The sequence below is a fragment of the Bos indicus genome, chromosome 28 (assembly GCF_029378745.1).
Source record: "Bos indicus isolate NIAB-ARS_2022 breed Sahiwal x Tharparkar chromosome 28, NIAB-ARS_B.indTharparkar_mat_pri_1.0, whole genome shotgun sequence".
NCBI lineage: Eukaryota > Metazoa > Chordata > Mammalia > Artiodactyla > Bovidae > Bos > Bos indicus.
Window position 1 is genome coordinate 24919509 of NC_091787.1, and position 23376 is coordinate 24942884.

The 23376-nt window shown below is 35.3% G+C and overlaps 1 protein-coding gene across 2 annotated transcripts in view; it reads right to left on the minus strand.

Moving 5' to 3' along the window:
- Positions 1–5357: 5357 nt before the first annotated feature.
- The window catches only part of SLC25A16 (solute carrier family 25 member 16), a 29015-nt gene continuing 10996 nt past the window's right edge, over positions 5358–23376 (minus strand). Inside the window, exons 3-9 of one of the 2 annotated variants that reach the window (XM_019954155.2) lie at positions 23008–23141; positions 21943–22006; positions 17077–17198; positions 16765–16831; positions 12354–12516; positions 8467–8535; positions 5358–6953 (exon numbers count right to left, since the gene is read on the minus strand). In XM_019954155.2, coding sequence (XP_019809714.1) covers positions 6797–6953; positions 8467–8535; positions 12354–12516; positions 16765–16831; positions 17077–17198; positions 21943–22006; positions 23008–23141 — 776 coding nt within the window. In that variant the 3' untranslated portion in view covers positions 5358–6796. The remainder of the gene's footprint in view (positions 6954–8466; positions 8536–12353; positions 12517–16764; positions 16832–17076; positions 17199–21942; positions 22007–23007; positions 23142–23376) is intronic. The other variant, XM_070782215.1, reaches the window with a different exon arrangement.

A 23376-nucleotide genomic window follows, 5' to 3' on the forward strand; every position in this document is an offset into this window, starting at 1 on the left:
GTCTTCTTATATTAGCATCTTATAATAAATGCTGCACTTTCCTTCACCACAACACAGTGTCAGTGGCTCTACTGCACAGGTGAGGAGACCCAAGTTCAGTTCAGTAACAAGATCTTTAGCTATGCATAAGTTTTAATCTATATCAAGACTGATTTATCCATTTTTCATCTATGCTTTTCACTTTCTGTGACCTAAGGAATCTTTGCCAACTCCTAGGAAGTAAAGTAATGCTCAAAATTCTCCAAGCCAGGCTTCAGCAATACGTGAACCGTGAACTTCCAGATATTCAAGCTGGTTTTAGAAAAGGCAGAGGAACCAGAGATCAAATTGCCAACATCTGCTGGATCATCAAAAAAGCAAGAGATTTCCAGAAAAACATCTATTTCTGCTTTATTGACTATGCCAAAGCCTTTGACTGTGTGGATCACAATAAACTGTGGAAAATTCTGAAAGAGATGGGAATACCAGACCACCTGACCTGCCTCTTGAGAAACCTATATGCAGGTCAGGAAGCAACAATTAGAACTGGACATGGAACAACAGACTGGTTCCAAATAGGAAAAGGAGTACATCAAGGCTGTATATTGTCACCCTGCTTATTTAACTTCTTTGCAGAATACATCATGCGAAACGCTGGGCTGGAGGAAGCACAAGCTGGAATCAAGATTGCCGGGAGAAATATCAATAACCTCAGCTATGCAGATGATACCACGCTTATGGCAGAAAGTGAAGAGGAACTAAAAACCCTCTTGATGAAAGTGAAAGAGGAGAGTGAAAAAGTTGGCTTGAAGCTCAACACTCAGAAAACTAAGATCATGGCATCTGGTCCCATCACTTCATGGCAAATAGATAGGGAAACAGTGGAAACAGTGTCAGACTTTATTTTTCTGGGCTCCAAAATCACTGCAGATGGTGACTGCAGCCATGAAATTAAAAGACACTTACTTCTTGGAAGAAAAGTTATGACCAACCTAGATAAGCAGAGACATTACTTTGCCAACAAAGGTCCGTCTAGTCAAGGCTATGGTTTTTCCAGTGGTCATGTATGGATGTGAGAGTTGGACTGTGAAGAAAGCTGAGTGCCAAAGAATTGATGCTTTTGAACTGTGGTGTTGGAGAAGACTCTTGAGAGTCCCTTGGACTGCAAGGAGGTCCACCCGGTCCATTCTAAAGGAGATCAGTCCTAGGTGTTCATCGGAAGGAATGATGCTAAAGCTGAAACTCCAGTACTTTGGCCACCTCATGCAAAGAGTTGACTCATTGGAAAAGACTCTGATGCTAGAAGGGATTGGGGGCAGGAGGAAAAGGGGACGACAGAGGATGAGATGGCTGGATGGCATCACTGACTTGATGGACGTGAGTTTGAGTGAACTCTGGGAGTTGGTGATGGACAGGGAGGTCTGGCGTGCTGCGATTCATGGGGTCGCAAAGAGTTGGACATGACTGAGTGACTGAACTGAACTGAACTGAACTGAGGAAGTAAAGATATTCTCCTTTGTTTTCGTCTTGAAATTCACCATTTTATTCGTTTAGGTCTATGATCCATCTCAAATTAATATTTGTGTGTGGTATGAGGTAGAGAATGAGTCATGTTTCCCCCCCACTCCATTTCCCCCCAACCATGTATATATCCAGTTTTCCCAGTAGCACCTGCTGAAAAGACTTCTCATCGCCCACTGGATTGTTCTGGCATCTTGTTGAAGAAAAAAATCAAATTAAATGCAGGTTCATTTCTGACTCTCAATTCTGTTCTTCTGATGTTTGTCAATCCTTGTGTCTGCACCCCATTGTCATGATTACTACAGCTGTAGAGTAAGTCATACAGACAGGTACTTTGTTATTTATAAGATTGCTTTGGACATTCTGCTGCTGCTGCTGCTGCTAAGTCACTTCAGTTGTGTCCGACTCTGTGTGACCCCACAGACGGCAGCCCACCAGGCTCCTATGTCCCTGGGATTCTCCAGGCAAGAATAATGGAGTGGGTTGCCATTTCCTTCTCCAATGCATGCATGCATGCATGCTAAGTTGCTTCAGTCGTGTCCGACTCTATGCGACCCTATGGACAGCAGCCCACCAGGCTCCTCTGTCCACGGGATTTTCTAGGCAAGAATACTGGAGTGGGTTGCCATTTCCTCCTTCATTGGACATTCTAGGTCCTTTAAATTTTTATACAAACTTTAGAATGAGTTTGTATAAAAATTGAATTGTATAAAAATTTGTACACAGTATAAAAATTGTGAGTTTCTACAAAAAGCCTATTGGAAGTATAATTGAGATTGCATTAGACTTAAAAATCGATTTGAGAATTGATTTCTTTAAAATATAGAGACCTCTAACTCATAAACCTGGTTTATCTCTCCATTTATATAGATTTCCTTTAATGTCTCTTAGCAACATCTTGTAATTATCAATGTAAAACTCTTGTATATTAATATTTTATTAAATTTAAATATTTTATATTTTTATGCTACTTTAAATGGGATTGTTTTTCAATTGCTTCCTGCTAGTATATAAAAATAGTTTTTAAAATTTACCTTATATCCTGAGACCTTGCTAGTAATTGCGAGAAGCTGATAATAGTAGTTCATTAAGACTTTCTATGTAAATAATCATGTCATCTACAAATAGAGGAAGTTCTACTTCTTCCTCTGATCTTTGTTTTTAACTTCATTTACTTAAGTGAAGTGAAGCGCTCAGTCGTGTCCAACTCTTTGTCACTTCATGGACTGTAGCCTACCAGGCTCCTTGGTCCATGACTTTCCAGGCAAGAATACTGGAGTGGGTTGCCATTTCCTTCTCCATCATTTACTTAAGTTCACTGGTTAAACAGAAGTTCTGACACTGGGCATCTTTGCCTTCTACTGATCTCAGGGGGAAAACATTTAATATTTCAGCATTAAATATGATGCTAGCTGTAGGCTTTCCATGAATACCTGCTATGATTATCTAATCTATGTAAAAAAAATCATTTAAAAAATTTATTTAATCTTTTGGCCAAGCCATGCAGTATGTGGGATCTTGGATCCCCAACCAGGGATTGAACTCATACCTCCTGCATTGGCAGCATGGAGTCTTAACCACTGAACCACCAAACAACCATCTTTTTAGCATATGAATTTTCATTTTGGGCAGGATTTTGTGAGGAAAGCTTTTCTTTGTCCATAAAGCATCATCAGGAAGCTGAGCGATCGACTTTGAAGATGCGTTACTCAAATGGCTGGCAAGTTGAGGCCAGCCTCTACAGGGACTGCCTAGCTTCCTCACAACATGCTGTGAGTAGCAGCAAACAGGGTTGGAGTAGACACAAGGCAGATGGATTTACAGGGCTGTATAAGATCTAGTAATGATTTTGTCTTTTATTCTAAATGCAATGGGAAGCCCTGGAAAGTTTTCAGCAGGGGGATAAAATTGCCTGATTATGGGGTTTTGTTGTTGTTGTTGTTTTAAGGGATTTATGTTTATTTATGGTGGCTCTGAATCTTCATTGCTGCACACAGGCTTTCTATAGTTGCGGCAAGTGGGGGATACTCTCTAGCTGCGGTGCCTGGGCTTCTCACTGCAGTGGTTTCTCTTGTTGCAGAGCACGAGCTCAAGGTGCTCAAGGACTTTCCGTAGTTGCAGCTCACGGGCTCATAGTCGTGGCTCACAGGCCCCAGAGCACAGGCTCAGTTAGTTGTGGCTTAGTTGTCCCATGGCATGTGGTATCCTCCAGGACCAGGACTGAACCTGTATCCCCTGAACTTGCAGTCAGGCTCTTCACCACTGGGCTACCAGGGAAGCCCCTGCCTGATTATATTTTTACAAAGATCACTCTACTCTATCAGCAATTATTTGTACTTAGAAACAGAAATTAACAAAAAATTCAGACAATGGAGAAAATTCAAAAGACTCCAGCTAAACCAGTAACTAAAAAGAACATAAATTACCAATCTCAAGAATGGGGAAAACAACAAAGGCACTTTCCAAAAACTGTAATCATTCTATTAATTGATTTGTATTTCTTGACATATTAGAGTTTTACCTGAATAGGAAGGATACTAGTGTGTTGAAGGATACTAGTGTGTCTACTAGCATCGTGTCTAATAGACTAAGCTGCAGATTCAGACTGGCTGAATCTGAACCGTAGATCCACCACTTATTGTGTGAACCTGGACAAGTTACTTGATCTCCCTGGGTCTCAATCATCCCAACTGTAAAAAAGGAGTATTTAATAGTACCATTCTTATCAGTATTGTTGCAGAAACAGAGTTAAGGCATCTGAAGTGCTTAAAACAAGCAACAGAACACAGTAAATCCTCAGGAAATATACATGACTCATCATTTGTCATTGATTCCTAGTGCCTAACAGTGTCTGATATTCAAAGAATTGATCTGAGGAAGTGTTTAAATATATGGTTGCTATATAAGTGTATCAGATATCATCGGCCCATTCTGCAAGGTGATGAATTATTCATGTAATATAGGTTTTATTATTTGCCATTCATCCTGGATCAAATTAGCAGCAAGACATCTCTGTGGGGGGAAAAAAAAAAACTTTCTAAATTGTTCTTTCTTTGCACTAGTAGTACGTCATTTCTTCCTACTAGAACATTTTCTCCAAAAATAGGGACCAAACCTTCCTTTAGCTCATCAGTAAACATCACTGAACAACTACTATGGTGCCATACACTGTGCTCCTTAAAAGGAGATGAAGGGATGACTCTGCCCATGAGAGAACCAACTAGGAGAACATAAGTAAACACGCAGGAACCAAAAAGTGTGGTACACACCCCGCCAGTGTAGTACCCAGAGATAGATGCTATTGGGAATCCAAACCACACTGTAAGGACCGCTGAGAGACGTCTCAAGGTATGCCCACAAAATGCTGACATAATCCCTGGCACACAATGGGTGCTGAATAAATGAATGTTGAGTACCCGGGGGAAAATGGGATAAGACATTACTATATGAGTGTGTGTGTGTGTGTACATATATATATATCACCACTAAACTTTCAATCTCCACACAGGCCACCATTAAGAGCTAGGAAGGGTACATCACTCATCGATCCCTAGACAAAATCACTCTCCCATTCCATAGACCAGAGGGCTGTACCCACCAAAAGGCAAGAAAAGAATTACAATGGCAATCAAAACAGACATAGTCGATCTTCAAATGCAAGATAATCTATCAAGATTCACTTTGAGTTATCGATCTGAAATAAATTAGATATAAATACTGTCATTATTTCAAGTATTCTTCCATTCTGACCACTTATGTTTATTTATGCTTCAATAGTGTAAATAGTTAAAAGAGAGGAGTAATTGTTGAGATATGAATAAAACTTATTTTTAATAACCTAGGTACTCTGTAACAGATATAGAATGCAAATTTTTATTTAAAAAAATATTTGCAGTCCTCCTTTATTGATAACATAACTGAGATACTTATTTTATACATTTAAATTATCTTGAGATTTGATAACAGTATTTAGCTACAGTGTAGCCCACAAATGAAAATATACAAAATAGTTTTAGGAACACATGTACACCTGTGGGTATACTTATAAATCATACAAAGATAAACATTTATTGTAAAATAAAGACTTTGAAAATGAAACCAGTTCATATAATTTCACCAAGATATGACAAGAAATCTTTATGCAAAAAAAAAAATAAAAATTGAAACAGAAATAACACTTTCAACTTAGTTTTCTAATGCCTTAAAAATCATATTAACTCTACAAATTGCTATTTTGGAGGAGAGAACTATAACTGTTCCCCTCTCATTTTTTGTCATGCTTACAATAAAACATAAAAAAGTACTCTGAACATAATAAATGGAATTCCTACATTTTAAACCATTATACTATAAAGGATAGCAATTGAGCTCATGTTTTACATTTCTACTTAAGTTTATATTGCACTAAATTACTTTATGTGGAAGAACTAGTTGATGTGTCATAACATAATACCTCGGAAACATTCTTCAACATTCACATCTATATTAATGGATATTTCACAGTCCACTTAAATAAATTTTCTAACATACACCAAATCATCTAACAAAAACAAATCTATAATGCTAATTTGTTTTGAGAGCAAAGATACTCAATATTTACTATTACTGCCCTTGGGAAATACAGTGAAATTTAAAAACATACTTAAATCACTCAGAAACTGGAAATGACATTTGAGCAAGACCTGAAAATTCGTGACTTACTGATGAGTGTCTACATGGCTACTTTTTAAATACAATATTTATCAAAAATGAAGAGAAAAAGTGTTTGTCCTTCTATCCAGTGGAGCAGAATTATGAGAAGAGACATATGAATAATACTTCAATGCTGGCTTCTAACCTATGTTTCATATAACTTAAAATGTCAGTTCTCATCATTCTGCTGTAATATAACCAAGCCTGTTTATTATAATAACAAAAACCAATGTTACAGTCTTTGAAAATCATGATTATAATTAAAAGCTTGGAATAGCATAATAAAACTAATGGCAACCTCTTGAATTCAAGTTAGTTCTACTTTCAAATAACACTTTAAAATGGTTTCCAATAACCTTACTGATTAACCAGCATCAGCTTAGGAATTTTTTTTTTTTGCAATGTTCTAAAATATAACTACTGGCATCAAAAAGTATAGTAAGCACTTTTGATTTGTGATGAATAGAAAAATCAAGTACTAAAATACCAGTGGTTCCTGTGACAGGGTAAATATCCCCCTTCAAGTAATGTTCTCCCCCAAATTAAATTAACATTTTATTTTTCCCTCTGAGAGTTTATAAAGGAAAAGAAATCATGATTTTTTTTAATTGAGGTGAAAAAACTGCTTCATAAGTTCATATGTTGTAAAAGCCACTGCCTGAGAAGGAACGCAGCGAATGTAATTAAGAGATAAACCACGATATAATCCTTTTCGAATTCCATGGTGTCCATAGACATACTTCATAGTCTCTCGCATGGTACTGAAAGAGAAAGATAAAATGATAACACCTTTATGCCCAGTCATGAACAGACAACTTCAGAATCATAACAGCATTTTTTTAAAAGAAGCTAAAATTCCATCTTGAGTAGCCTTTGGAAAGCAAGTGTTAAAACAAGCTGAAAATTCACAATAAAACAGCAATTCATTCCGAACAAGATCAAAGCATTAGGCATAGAATTTTGGGGTTCATTAATACAATATATTTTGTCTGTATTATGTCTGTGACATTTACTAGCAACACAATTTCATAATAATATTTGAAATACTAATGTAGTCTTTTTAAAGGATATATGAACAGTTGCCCTTTAAGCTCTCATTTCTGCTCAAGTTGTATGCTATAATGAGTAGATGTTATAGTACTAAAGCTTGAAGGACTGTCTTTCAGATTTCAGCAATGAAGACTTTCTTGTTTCAGTGTTCTTTCCTTTCAAACCAACATTTTGGGCTTTGTCTTTCTCTTTCAATATGCAATGTGGGCTGAAATCTTCAAAAAAATCTTTTGGGTGAATAAAGGCAACTCAAGTTCCTGAATAAATATTCTGCTCTTTCCCTGAGGGACAACACGTCACCAAACAGAATGATTCAAAAGTTATAAATTATAGAAAATTCTATAATGCTATGCTATGCAATAGTGTTAGCCACTAGCCATATGTGGCTACTGAGTACATGAAACTCAGTGGCAAATCCAAAACTGAAATGTGCCCTGAGTGTAAAATATCCCCTGGACTTCAAATATGTAGTATTTTTTTTAAGGGATTAAAAATTTAAATAAATAAATAAAAATGATGTAAAATAAGATGACAAAGTGGTAAATTTTATATATATTGGTTTAAATAAAATATTTTAAAACAATTTCATCTGTTTCTTTTAATACTTTTTAAATGTGGTTACCAAAAAAATTTAAATTACATGTGATTCACATAATATTTCTACTTAACAGAGCTGCTCTAAAATGACTTTTTTTTTTTGGCTTCATGCCTTGCTGGATTTAAGTTCCCCAATCAGGGGTCGAACCTAGGCCCCCACAGTGAAACTCCGAGTCCTAAACACTGGACTGTCAGGGAATTCCCTAAAATAAAATTTTAATAGGAGGATTGAAAGTGAAGTGTTAGTTGCTCAGTCATGTCCCACTCTTTGCGACCCCATGGACTGTAGCCTGCCAGGCTCCTCTGCCTGGAATTGCCATGGAATTCTCCAGGCAAGAATACTGGAGCTGGAGTGGGTAGCCACTTCCTTCTCCAGAGGATTTCCCCAACCCAGGGACTGAACCCGAGTCTCCTGCATTGCAGGCAAATTCTTTACCGTCTGAGCCACTAGGGAAACCCAATAGGAGGATTAGGACCTGATTAAATTCTTATAAAGTTAACCAAAGCACACTATGGGAGATAAAATTAAATCTCTAGACTGCTTATGAGATCACAGTCCTATCTCCCTACTTATTTTACACATTACATTTCCTAAAGAAATTGAACAATGACAAATGCAGAACTTACAGGCACTTTTCAAATTCTGGAAGAACAGCTCCTAACTGCATTCGCCGACGTGTTACATCAAATGGGTAGCTAAAAGAAGAAAAAGACAGAAGGACTTAAAAACGATTTTTAATTTTCTACTCAGCAATTATTGAATACAAAGTCCCATGTATGCTAGGAAATAATGTGTTCCTATTCTCTGATTGTTTTGTCTAACCTGGGAGTCAGGATATAGGCACATGAATAAAACCAAATAACAAAACCGAGGTCTCTTTGCCCTTTGCAGAAGTGGTTCTCTTGGGTTTGGTGATTCTTCTCTTTCATCACCCAATGTCAAGTTCTCTTTATTCCCCAAAGGAAAGTGAAATGCACTTCCTGAAGAAATAAACTGAGTACTTTCCGCTGCTGTGACCCTAAGACAGGGTTTCTTAACTTTGTCACTACTGCCATTTGGGTTGGACCATTCTCAGTTGTGGGGGCTGTCTTGGGCAGTAGGATGTGTAGGTACATCTCTGGCTTCTGCCCAATAGGTGCCAGTAGCACATCCCCAACTGTAACAACCAAAAATGTCTCCAGACATTACTAAACATCCACTAGAGGCAAAACCACCCCCAGTTAAGAATCACTACCCTAAGAGCATTCAGCAAGTGCCCTTGTATACAGCAGGCCAACAGAAAGTCTCCTTAAGGGCGAAAATTAACAATGCAGATGATTGTATTGAGAGGACAGAGGTAATTTTATGTGGAAAGATTGCCTGGTTCTGTAACTCCGTATGGTGGGACAAATGTTAACTAGACTTACTGTCATGATCATTTTGCCATATATACAAGTATCAAATCATTATGTTGTACACCAGAAAGTAATATAATATGTCAATTATACCTCAACTTACAAATTTTTAGGTTGTCTAAAATGAAATATACAAAAATAATCTCTTTGGAGTAAGACTCAGGTCATTTTTTAAATCATATTTTTAGGGCTAATATTGACTACTTAGGTCCTGTGCTAAGCAAGATAAAGTATATCATCTCATCCCATCTTTACATAATTGCATGAGACAGGTACTCTTATCTCAATGTTAAGAAAATTGAGTCTTAGAGACATTTTCCCTACCATAAAACTGCTTTCTACTTTCCTATTCAAAGCTCTCATTCATATATATATATATATATATAAATATAAAAGTGAAAGTCGCTCAGTCAGGTCCAACTCTTTATGATCCCATGGACTATACACTCCATGGAGTTCTCTAGGCCAGAATACTGGAGTGGGTAGCCTTTCCCTTCTCCAGGGGATTTTCCCAACCCAGGGATTGAGCTCAGGTCTCCCGTATGGCAGGTGGATTCTTTACCAGCTGAGCCACACATGTTATAAATACATATATAATATACACATAGTGATATATGAGAAAAATAAGTATATACTTCTATATACACTTAAATTTACTATGCAATAGTCATAATTTAAAAACCACCCATATACCAACCAAACAGCTTAAGAAATAACATTAGTAATAGATGAAGTGTGTTATACATCTCAATAGCATCTCCATTAATTACCAATCTTTTTTTTTTTTTTTTTTGACCCTGCCTCAAGGCTTGCAGGATCTTGGTTTCCCAACCAAGGAACAAACCTATGCCCCCTGCAGTGAAAGTGAAGACTTCTAACCACTGGACCCCCAGGGAATTCCCCTCCATGAATTATCTTTAAAAAAAAGATCATTTATTTATTTGGCTGTGCTGGATCTTAGTTGCAGCGCGTGGGATCTTCAACCTTTGTTGCAGGATCTTTAGTTGGGACATGCGAACTCTCAGTTGCAGCACATGGGATCTAGTTTCCTGATCAGAGATCAAACCTGGGCACCTGCCAGAGCAGTCCCACGAACTATCGTTTAATGGGAGGTGGAGAGATAAAAAAATTTTGTGGGGAATAAAGGGACCAAAACCTCAACCTGAACAATTCAGTCTCTAAGCAGAAGATGTGTCTGGGTAGAAGAAATTGACTAATAGGGAGAAAGTAAGGAGACAAAGTACAAGGATCAGAACGAGGGAAGTAACAATGGGAAAGAAAGAAAACAACACTCCAGGCAATGTTCTTACGTTAAAAATTGCAAAACTGTTTGGATATGTGCAATGTGAAAAATGATTTCAAGGTATTATCAGGACTATAAGATTAATGGTTATCAGTAACAATAGGAAAGTTGGGGGCTAAGGACGGGCACAAAAAAGAAAACAAGAACGTAGTATATGAATTATGGAGTTTGCACTGACGACAGAAGTCCAGGTAGAAACATTCAAGAGGTTACCAGAGGGAACCGGTATGAAGATTTCAATAGAATTAGTTATCTGTACAGAGGTTGACCTTTGAATCCTTAAAGATAGATGAGCTACTCTAGATATTTACAGGAAGAGCAAAGGACTAAAGTCTGGCAAGGTCTTAACAGTATCAGCACAGATAGGGAGGAGGAGGAAAACAGGAATCAGCAAGATACCTGAAAAGGGAAAGGTGGGAGGATGATGGCCAAGAGAGGGCACTGTTTACAAAAACCAAGGAAACAAAACAATTAGAAAGAGGATAAAAGAACTGAGAAGAGCCACTGGATCTGTAAGAGTCAATGCGTGTAGAATACAAAGAGAAGTGGAAAAGAGAAGACAGATTTTAAGGCTCTAAATTGGAAGTAAATAATAAAGAAAAGGGCAGTAAAACCAAGAAGAGAATACAGAATAGCTAGAGGTGAGCATTCTCTCCAAATGAAAAAGGTTCCACAGCTATATTTCTAAAAGTAAACTACACTTTTTTTCTTTACCTTCAACCTAGTCTGCTCCTACAAAGTATACTGAGTCTGCTTTCACAAAAGTAATCCTTAATCATAAACTTCAATGAACACCTTACCTTTCAGTACTTATCCTACTTTGACTTTTCTTTTTTCCATTGGAAACTATTTTTTTTGAGCCTTTGTGACTCTAGTACTTCCTGTTGTCTTCCTGTTTTTCAGGATACTCCTCAGTCACAGAAATCTTTCCTTCTTCCTGTTCCTGAAATGTTCCTGCCTCATAGTATTCCAGCCTCATTTTATCTCATCTATCCAATCTCTCTTGGTCTACAGAAATTCTTAGAAGCCACCTTTCCATTACACTTTCCACCTAATTCATCTATGTCCCTAACTGGTTATTGTTTAGTCGCTAAGCCATGTCCGACTCTTTTGTGACCCAGTGGACTGTAACCCGTCAGGATTCTCTGTCCACGGGATTTCCCAGGCAAGAATACTAGAGTAGATTGCCATTTCTTTCTCCAGGGGACCTTCCTGATCCAGGGATGGATCCTGGGTCTCCAGCTTAGCAGGTAGATTCTTTACCACTGAGCCTCCTGGGAAATCCCATGTCCCTAATACAACTTATATTAATATAGAGTTCCCTTGATTGCTACTGTCTCAATAAGAGTATTAGCTTCTTGAGGCAACAGTTTTGTTCTTCCATTAGTGAAAATCCCAATGCTTAGCATAGTTTCTGGCACAAAGCAGGTCTTTAAGATTTACTGCAAGAAAAATTGTGCCTACACACACACATATATACACATACTCGATAAATGGCTCAGATTTCAGAAACCTCATATGGGCAAATTCATAAGAAAACATGGCTGAAGACTATACTCAGTGTTTCCTTCTAGCTTTCCTTTTCCTTTCTTTTAAAATCCACAGAAATTGAGTAGGTTCAAACTAATTTGGTCAATTTGGCACAAAGTTATTTATAATACGCTTTAAGGGCAGGTACATTGGAAAAATGTATTAAATTAATATTTTTCAAGGGATCCTGTTTTTAATAACCTATTAGAAAAAAATAAAATAACTAACCAATGCTAAAAATCAGGCTTGGATAAACGTATTTGACTTAAGTTGATTAGAAACTTACGATATTGTCTGTGCTATTGCTCCAGCAACACCTCCACAAAGTAAGTTTATGTGAGTTTTCAAAACTAAGACATTAGGATTGTCTGATGAAGGTCTGCCAAGAAGGGTGGGAGCATAGGAAAGCCCAACACTCTTTAAGGTACCAAAAGTAAAAAATGAAACACCTGAAAGACAAAATATAAATTCACCACGATGCTTAACAGAATGTAAGCTGTGAGAAGACACCATTCTTACATAATAACCAATTAACTCAAGGCACTAACTATGCATTTCCTGATTTCAGATATTTGGCTTAATCTAAGATGAAAAGATTTAATTAATGTTTATAAATAACCTAAAGACAACAAAATTACCACCTATAAAAAATTAAAGCATTGGTTTTTCACGCACTGGTATAATGTTCAGTTCACTGAATAAAGGTAGTTGTTGAGTATAATGCCACCTTATACATGAATAGAATTAAACAGTTTCGCAAGATTTCACATAAGTAAAAGTTAAACTAATGATTAGTAATTCTAACTAAATATAACATATTTATAATAATGATGATAATGTAAGGAAGAGGCAACAAATTTAGAAGTGACAAAGCCTTATTTCATTCAGTGTCTAATTTTGTCTTCAAGGAATAGCTATGACAATGAGTGACTCAGAAGACACATGGAATCTAATTAATACTGAGTTAAGTTATTGATAATGTGCAGTTGGTACTGGCTGAATATGTACATGATTTATTTTATAATAGAAACATTAAAAGTCATATGTTAAAAAAAATAAGCAAAATTCAAGCATTCCTATCAACTAAACATTACTCAAGAAATCTTGATATCTACTAAATTTTAAAAACATATTTAAAAAGATACTTAACCTTAAGAACAAATAAGCCCGAACAAAAATTCAGTCTAGAATAATAACTCAATATATGCATGTATTCTTTATAAAAAATTCTTATGAACTTATAGTATTTAATAATGATGATATACAACTTTAGAATACTCATACACTTTTATATTTGGGAAATCTACTCACCAAACTTAAACACAGAAACCTTAACTACAAAAATAGGTCACAAAAAGGAAATTCATAGCAAATTAAACACAAGTAAGAAAAAAATTGAAATACCTAAATTATGTAGAATGGTATTCAGTGAAATATGACAGATTTTTTAAAAATGTGAATAGTATTCAGAAATATGAAAAAGACTTGGGAAACTGGAAAAATTAAGAAACAAAATTATGTACATACAATAACAATGTAAAAAATGTTTCAAAAATAAAACTAAGAACAAAAAATTAGAAAGAGAAGAACATATAGTAAAAAAAGTAAAGCTTTCTTATTCCAGCATAATGGCAATGAAGGTATTCCAAGTCTTCATCATTATAGAACAACTATATCCATTGCTGGGCTTACAGAAAGGAATCCCTAGTTTCTAGGAATCCCTAGCAGCATCACCTTCCAAAAATATAATCTGAGGTCCACTTGGGAGTTGTGGCCCATGACAGAAGTGGAGTGACTCTACGTTTTGATACTAACAGTCAAGCCATTGAGACAGATCCTGCCGTTGGGCCTTGAGAAGCTGGAATCACTGGGTCAGAAACTCAAATTAAGATCCAGTAACATGTTGGACTTCCCTGGTGGTCCAGTGGTTAAGACTCCACACTTCCAGTGCAGAGGCCATGCGTTCAATTCCTGGTTAGGGAACTAAGATCCCACCTGCCATGTGATGTGGCAAAAAAAAAAAAAAAGGTAATAGAAACTCATAGTTAAAGACCACCCGAGAAAAAAAAAAACCCACAGGAAATAACAAACTAAATAAACAAAGACCACCAGGCATAGGAGGAGGCAAATAAACTTCTATATTTATAAAAATTGGGGGAGTAAGGATTCAGGAAAACAAGCAAACAAGAAAGGAATAAAAAGAAACATAAAAAGAAAAACAACAAGAGGAAATCAATATCAAGGTAAAGAAACAAATCCAAATATATCAATAATCACAACAACCATTAAGTAGACTAACTGGCAATTAAAGATTTTACTGACAGGATTAAAAAAAATTCAGCTATATGATGATTACAAAATAAATACCTAAAACAAAAACATGCAAAAGTAGAAAATGAAAGGATGAAGAAAGATAACCCAGGCAAATATTAACTTGGGTCTAGGTTTAAAAATTATGAATTCAGGGAATTTGAACAATGACAATACACTAGATAACATTAAGAAAGCTTCATAATAGTAAGACAAATACCATATGATAGCACTTCTGTGTGGAATCTGAAATATGACAAAATGAACCTATCCAAGAAACAAAATCAGAGACACAGAGATTGGCAGTTCCCAGGGGAGAGGGGGCTGGCGGAAGGGAGGCTGGGGTTAGCAGTTTCAAGCTTTTATATAGAGAACAGATGAACAAGGTCCTGCTGTGTAGTACAGAGAACTGTATTCAACTCCTATGATGACCCACAATGGAAAAGAATATATTTTTTAAAAAGAATGTAAAAATAAAAGTTTCATAATGGTCTGTGGTTATACTCATTAAAAAAAAAAGCATAGAGCTGAATACTGGAAATATTGTGGGTGAAATATAATAAAGTGAATTTGCTTTAAAAAAATTGGGGGGGTAAAAGGTGAAGAGAGTAAGGAATGGGAATAGATGAAACAAGATGTCATCAGGTGACCACTATGAAGTTAGATGGGTACACGGTAGCTCATTATACTACTGCCAGTTTTTGAATATGTTTGAAATTTTCCAATTTTAAGTAAAAACAAATGAATAAAATAACAAAGTCAAAGGATGAAACTAAAGCAGGTAGTTAAAGGAAAAAAAACCCAAAGGCCAAAAATTAATGAGGTAAGCACACAATTGAAGAATAAACCCAAGAGAAAAGAGATAACTAATGCATGAACAAGAATCCATGAAATGGAAGATAAAGGTAGACTAGAAAAGAGGAAGAAAGCCAAAACTGATTCTTTATAAAATCAGATAACCGATAAAAGAAATAAAAAAACAACAGAACTACAGATAGAGCAGATGTGAAAAAAATATGAAGAAATAAGGAAAACCTTTTGCCAAGAAAGTTGAAAACAAACACAAAACAGTCAAGTTCAAAATGGTAAAGAAAGGTATGAATTACCAAAAATCACTCACAGAGACAGAAAACCTAAATGGTCATATAACCTACATGGTCATATAACCATTCAAGAAATTAAACCAGTATTTATTTTTTTTTTTTAAACCAGTATTTAAAAATCATCTCACAATAAAAACTTTCAAGAAACAGATAATTCTAATAATTTTATACAAATTGTTCCTGAGGATAGAAATGAGGAAATACTCTTCAACTCATTCTATGAGACCTATGTAACCATGATACCCAAACCACACAAGGATGTTCAAGAAGAGAAAATTGCAAACTAATCTCACACCTCACTCATAAATATAGATGTAAAACTTCTAAAAACAATTAGTGAATGGAACCCAATAGGATATAAAAAGATCACTGTATCATAACCAATTTGGGCTGACATTAGAACATCTATTAAAGTCATTCATCAAATTAATAGATTAAATGAAAAAACTTATCATATCAGTAAATGCAGAAAAGAGTGTCTGATAAGATTCAACACCAGTTCAGATAAAAATTCTTACCATACTACCTCAACCTGATAAATAGTACATTAGGCTAAATAAATACTAGAAACATTTCCTTTAAAATTCAGTAATGAGCCAAAACGCCAACTATCACCACTTTTATTCACTGATGCACTGTAGATCCTTAGCTAGTACAGCAAGATAAACATAAACAGACAAATAATGATTTGAACTGAAGTGAGAAAAATGATGTTATTTGCACAGGATGTGATGGTGCACACAGGAAATCCAAAGCACTTACATGGTAACTGGCTATAATACCAACAAGTACAATGGCTAGCTATAAAATCATATAAAAATTAAATCAAGCAATAAACTTAAAACATAATGTTTGTAAAAGACACAACAAAGCTTATAAGGTGTCTATAAATATATCTAACAAAAAATGTCGAAGCTCTGTATGCAATTTCATTCAGACTTCCAACAAAGACTTTTGTACAACATCAAAAAATGATTCTAAAATGCATGTGGAATAGCAAGATATCTACAGTCCTTATATTACTCAAAAAAAAAGAAACATACGGTCAAGGGACTTGTCCTACCAAATGTAAGGACTTATTATAAAACTGTACTCTATTATTGTTTTAAGAAGTGACACTACAGATCACTGGGGAAAGAAGAAATTATTTAATCAATGGTTATCCTTAGAAAGGAAAAAAAGCAATTCTGGACAGATTAGGGGCTTAAATAATAAATGCTCAACTTTAAAATCATTCCTACAACAAAATGAAAAACCCAAGATGTTGCCAAATGTAAAACATACCTGCATATGGAGCCATTCCTAATATAGTAGGCATCAAGCCTCTGTAAAATCCAAGGAAACCACCTTCCTTTTGCATGAAGAAAAATTAGAAGTAAAATTACATTGAGCTCATTATGATAAATGCAAAAGAACAAAAGCATACATTATAATGGATATATTATCCTGGACCCACACTAAAACACAGATATGTTTTCATAATTATTATTAATGTTAATAATTATAAGTAAAAGAAAAACTACTTAGATAACATTAAAAATAATTGCCTAAGTATAAAAGGGCATGTTATAGACAAGAAAAGTAAAAATGAAATACCTTTGCATAAATCGTTTTGAATGCATGAATAATTCCTGTATAAGTGTGTTCCCCTTTCACCTGGAATGCTAGGCGTACTCTAACCATGTCAAGAGGGTAAGTACAGATAACTGCTGTCATACCTGAAAAGAAAGTAGAAACTTAAAATGCGTAAGAATCATTTTATATATATATCAGATCAGATCCTATCATTAGTAATGTCTCAAATTATATAGTAATGATGAAAACCCAATGAAATCAAAGGTAATATTACTGACAGAATTATATAATAATATCATCAGCTAAAAACCATCTTTTCAAATTCTTGCCACTGTGAAGTTAAAATGTTAGCACCAAAAGACTACAGTGTTAGTGGATCATGAGTATTTTAAAAATTCTATTACTTGTCAGATAAGATATCAGAAAAGAAAAACTGACTATCTCCGTAGCAGTAGGCAGGACATTTGATGTTTTACTTATTTTTTCTAATCCTAAAATGGAGATATGCTTAACTTACCCAAAGAATTCTTTTAAATATAAAATAAGGGCACTTTTTAAAAAAAATTCAAAGCATAATCAGTATCTTCTTTTTAAAATTTAAGTAAGGGGAATTCCCTGGTGGTCTAGTGGTTAGGACTCCATGCGCTCACTGCCAAGGTCCTGGATTCAATCCCTGATCAGTGAACTAAGATACCCTGTGGCATGACAGAAAAAAAAATCTGAAAAATATATAATATTTAGATAAATTTGTTACTGACTAAACATAATAAGGGGCTTCCCTGATAGCTCAGCTGGTAAAGAATCCGCCTGCAATGCGGGAGACCTGGGTTGAATCCCTGGGTTGGGAAGATCCCCTGGAGAAGGGAAAGGCTACTGCTGCTGCTCCCACTCCAGTATTCTGGCCTGGAGAATTCCATGGACTGTAGTCAGATATGACTGAGCGACTTTCACTTTAAACATAATAAAAATATAATGTCCAAAGTAATAGAAACAATTTGTTTTAGGGATAAAAATCTCTTGTTAAGCTAATTTAGTTATTAAGTCCTAGATTTTTATCAACATATGACTTATAAAAAATTCCATAAACTAACAAGCTGAGTTTTTATTTTTATCTTTTTTATTGTAGTATAGTTGATGTATGAGTTACTTTTTAAATTAAAAATCGTCTTCTATTTTTGTAAAGCACCAAAGACTTGACCAAATCCACAGAGTTTCTGTATGACAGAGTACAATTTGAGACTAAATTTTCTGGTTCATATCACAACATATATTGCCTTCCCTATAATTACATTTTCTCAAACATTTACTTAATATTTTCTAACATTGAAATTTTTAGTTCAGAAATTCGAGCAGTCAGGGCTTCCCTGGTGTCTTAGTGGTAAAGAAGCCGCCAGAATGCAGGAGACACAGGTTTGATCCCTGATCCAGGAAGATTCCCACATGCTACGAAGCAACAAAGCCTGTGCACCACAACCACTTACCCCAGGCTCTAGAGCCCACGCTCCATAATGAGAAGCCACCGCAATGAGAAGCCCACCGCAACTAAAGAGTAGCCCCTATTCGCAGCAACTAGAGAAAAACTCCTGCAGCAACAAAGACCCAGCACAGCCATAAATAAAATTATTTTTTAAAAAAGAAGAATTCCAGCAGTCCAGTTGTTGGAAATGTCAATCCTTCATTTCAGTCAATTTGATTTTAAGCTCTCCATCTGAGCTATTTGTTTTCAAGCTATTCATTTCCCAACTATTTAACATTTTTTTTTTTATCTATTGGTATTCAAACTAGTCATGTCTGGCAGTCCAGGCAGTGACTTTTCTAAATGGCCTCTTTTAAGTCTGAATCTAAACCAATACAGTGCAAATGTGATGTTCCTAAGACAAGGTTTGGCGGTAATACCATGTTTAATTCACAGCAAATATCTTATTATCCAGATATTTTAAAAACTACGTATTTTGCAGCGTGGTTTAATTTTTTGCAGCTTGTGCTAAATATTTTACAAGGGAAATTTTTTTTTTTTTTTACAAGGGAAATTTTAACAAAATAAAATGAAGAGAGATTTTCTATAAACAAGTTTCATGTTTATTGAAATGGTTCATATTAAGGAGTTTAACAACTATAGAAAAGAATTTAAAAACTGACCACTTTTTAAGGCTTGATCATAGTGACACAACTTGGTTAAACGTCAGATTTTGCTAGAATTTATTTATCCAAATCATCACTATTCATTTTATTTTTTAGTTGTAAACTTTTACAACTCCTGTATTTTTTTTCTGCTTCCTATCTGGATCACTTTTGTCTTTCCTCTCCCATTTGCTCTTCCAGACTTCATTTATTTCTTCTTTCCTCTTACATGCCCTCAAGCCTTCTCATTGTCTTCTTACTGGCTTCAAGTGGCTTAACATGAAATAAATGGATTAACAAAGTGACCAAAATTTTTTTTCTACAGTAAACTCTGTAGAAAATGAGGTCATCCAGAAATTTGTCAAGGTAAAGGAGGCATTAGCTTAAAAGCTGTAACACTATAAGTCAGGCTGAGGAGCTGCCATAACATAACTATACCTCAGAGAATGGTAAAAACAACGCCTATGATTACTATAATACTCAACTGATGATTTAGTTTTACAATTTTTCAGCCAGTTGATTTCAGCATGTTTTTATATGGTGTGTTTCTTTTGAATTTGAGCAATTAATCAAATCTTCCTAAAGAAAAACAAAATCTTTTAACCAGGATGTTTAAAAATTACAAATTTTTTGGGGGGGGGAAGTGTGCAGGGGTTGTTGTCTGATATTTCTAAAAGCAACTCAATGATTTAAATGTAATTTTAAACTTTAGAATTTAGCAAGAAAATTTTTAGTACTTTCGTACTCTGATAAATCTTGAAAATCCCTGAAGATTTTAAATATGTTTATTTATCCTTGGAATAAGTGGGAGGTGAGAACTATTCTTCTGATAATCATATTTTACCCTTCACTCGAAGTATAAAATTATGAAGCCCTAAGTAGAGAAAAGATTATGACATCTTACATTGTTCAAACAAAAATCAATACTGCGCTGTAAAGTAAGTTTGAGGTTATTCAACTAAGTTCTGATTCACTTCATGATGACTCTGTCAATGCTTTTTTAAAATACCACACTGGACTTCAGTGGTGGTCCAGTGGTTAAGACCATCCACCTCCATTGAAGGGGGTGAGGGATCCATCCCTGGTCAGGGATCTAAGACTCCACCTGCCCTGGAACAGCCAAAATAATAATAATAAATTAAAATTAAAACATAATTGAGGGGCTTCCCTGGTGGCTCAGGGGTAAAGAATCCACCTGCCAATGCAAGAGACACGAGTTCAATCCCTGGTCCAGGAAGACTGCACATGCTGTGAAGCAACGAAGCCCCTGCGTGCACCACAGCTACCGAGCCCTCCTGCCCAACAGCCCGGCTCCACAACAAGAGAAGCCACCGGAGTGAGAAGCCTGTGAACCACAACCAGAGAAGACTGCGGCAACAAGGCCTAGCACAGCCAAAGCCTTTAAATAATTTATAACTGAAGTTCCTTTGGTTTATTATTACTTTCCAGTATATAGTGAAATTTTGATGTTAAGATGACTTTCATTTCAGAAAAATGAAGCTGAAAGCACCAAATGAACATGCTATTCCATCAATAATCAAGTGTCATGAAAAGAAAATAATACAAAGCAGGATTTAACTCATAATCCTACTTCATCTTTCCTACAACCCTGAAAGAAAGAGTTTGACCAGTCACTTATAAAATTTAAGAGACAAAAAATTTTTTTAATGATGTTAGAAATGATAAATTATAAGATTTGAAAACTTTATTAAAATTTTCCTTCTGTAAAATGAGAGATAATCATAGCACTTTCTTCATAGTATTGTTCTTTGAACTACATGTCAAGTCCCCAAAGATTACAAGTACTCAGGTCTGTGACCAGTACAAAGAAAGTGCACAATACATGTTAGCACTGTCATGCCAGTGTGAAATACCAGTTGACAGACAGCTGTTGCTCCAGCTCCCAAGATCTGCCCCCATCATGCCTGTGATAGTCCTCTCCCATAACCAGAACTCCCACCACCACCACATACCATTTCCTGATCCAGTCATGAAAAAGTTAACTGGAGGCTTTCAAAACCTGCCCTATTTTTTAGCATCTCTACAGTTGTTTTGCTGAACATTTTGAACACTATTCCTGGTTATTTTTTTCTACTTACTGATCTGGGGTCAGCCTATCAGAAGTAAAAAAGAACTAAGTAAACATTGGATAAGGCAAAACTATGGATAAGGTAGGTCAGGTTGCACACTGTAAATCTAGGTCCAAAAAAAATCAAAATCCTATAAACCTTGTGATATCCACAAAAATTTAAGATTTTGATATATCACCTTCCCGTGGTCTTAATAATGGTACATTCTTACCTTAAAATACAATACAGTTATTTACAAAAGTAAGAAAGATCTATGTACTGATACAGGACAGAGTCTTGAGATAACTGTAAAAGAAAAGTTCTTATCCTATAGAATAGTATTAGAAAAAAGCATAACATAAGAAACTGCTATTAATAATATGACTGCTTCCAGGGAGTGGAGCTATTTTTCACTGTATAGGAATATGTATTACTATAGCCATTATAATTTTAAAAAATTTTTTGAAAGAAAAAAATACACATTTCCAGAAGTAGATCTGTCAAAGGGAACATATGTTTCACATAGTGTTAAGTGCAGACTACTCCTTACCATCTCCTACTATAAAAGCCTCTGAGTTGGGATATAAATGATTTCTTGCATAATTGAGCATAGGAAGATAACAAATGTGTGCTATGTGATCAATGTCACACATACCAGGAAATTAATTTGCAGAAATAAAATATACCCACTCCTTACCTGCCATGGATCCAGCCATTAATCTGTGCACATGACCAGAAACTCCCAGTTTTGTAGTAATTAGCTAGAAACCAAAAACAACAAATTAAATGAGATATTTCTTAAATGCTGCCAACTTCACTGTTTAATGATAAAGACTGTTTTCAAAAGGGTTTTAGAACTAGTTTTTTTTTTAAAAAAAAAAGGAAATTAGTACTGAATGTGAGTGAAATGAGCACAATTATATAAAGCTGAGCAGTGTTATATCACATCAAAAGGAGGTCAGTTATTTCCTCTGTCGCAACCTCTGTCGCAAAAGAGTCGGACACGACTTAGCGACTAAACAACAATTTCCTCTGTAGCATCTGCTCTGATTATGCACTTTTACAGAAACAATATTGCCAAATATACTATACTACACACTGATGACCACAAATACTTAAAGTGTGAATGGCATTAGTAGGAATAAAATGTAAATGAAGCATTTATGGAGGTCTTGACATAATAGCACTGACTCTCTGTCTGACTAGGTTAGAATGTTGTTCCCAATCTCTACTGCTTACTTTTCATTTTAAGATACCCTGTGATGTAATGCATTTAATCCCTTTCTACACTAAGATGTTTGAGAGGATAAACTTTCAGTCAGGCAGAGAAGAGAAACTTAGTACATGGGGAAAGGTGTTAACTTATAATGTCACTTAAAAACAGACTTTCACAATATGGGTTCACTATTTTATTTATTAGGAAAATCCAAAGGCTCAATTATTCCTCTCCTACAACTGAGAAACAAAAAGCACATCAAAAAGCTATTGATATTTTACGGATTTACTATTATCCACTTGGCTCTTCTTCATAAGTCTGAACACAAACAATCTAGTCAAAAATGACTAACAATTCTGAAACAGATAACTCCAAACTCAAGTTATACTTAAAAGTTTAAATTATCAGAAGTCTTATTCCTTCAAAAAGGCATTACTTTACCCATTCATCCAAAGTAACGTTAAAGGCCAAAGCAAATGCCTTGACAACTAAGTATGCTATTCAAAGATATAAAAGAGGAAAAAAAAAAGATAAAAGTTCAAGTACCGTTTTATATTGCTCAAATGCCATAAACTGGATTGCACCATAGGGAAAAATTCGAATCATCATTGCACCATTCCCTTTATACAATCCAAGGTATCCCTCCTTTTTGGGAACAGCACGCAATGTAGAAAATACTCCTATTTTCAGAAAGATTTTTAGAAGAGAAATACTATTACAACAGAGAAAACTACCTAAATCCAAATTTTCATGACAATCACAGATAAAAATTACTATGCTATCATTCATGATATAATTTTGCTTGATGAATTACATGAATAGTAATTTCTGTATAACACTTAAAGCTACTTAAAATACATCATATGTCCAAATAACACAAACATTCCTCATGTAAACATGTCGAACATGACTGAG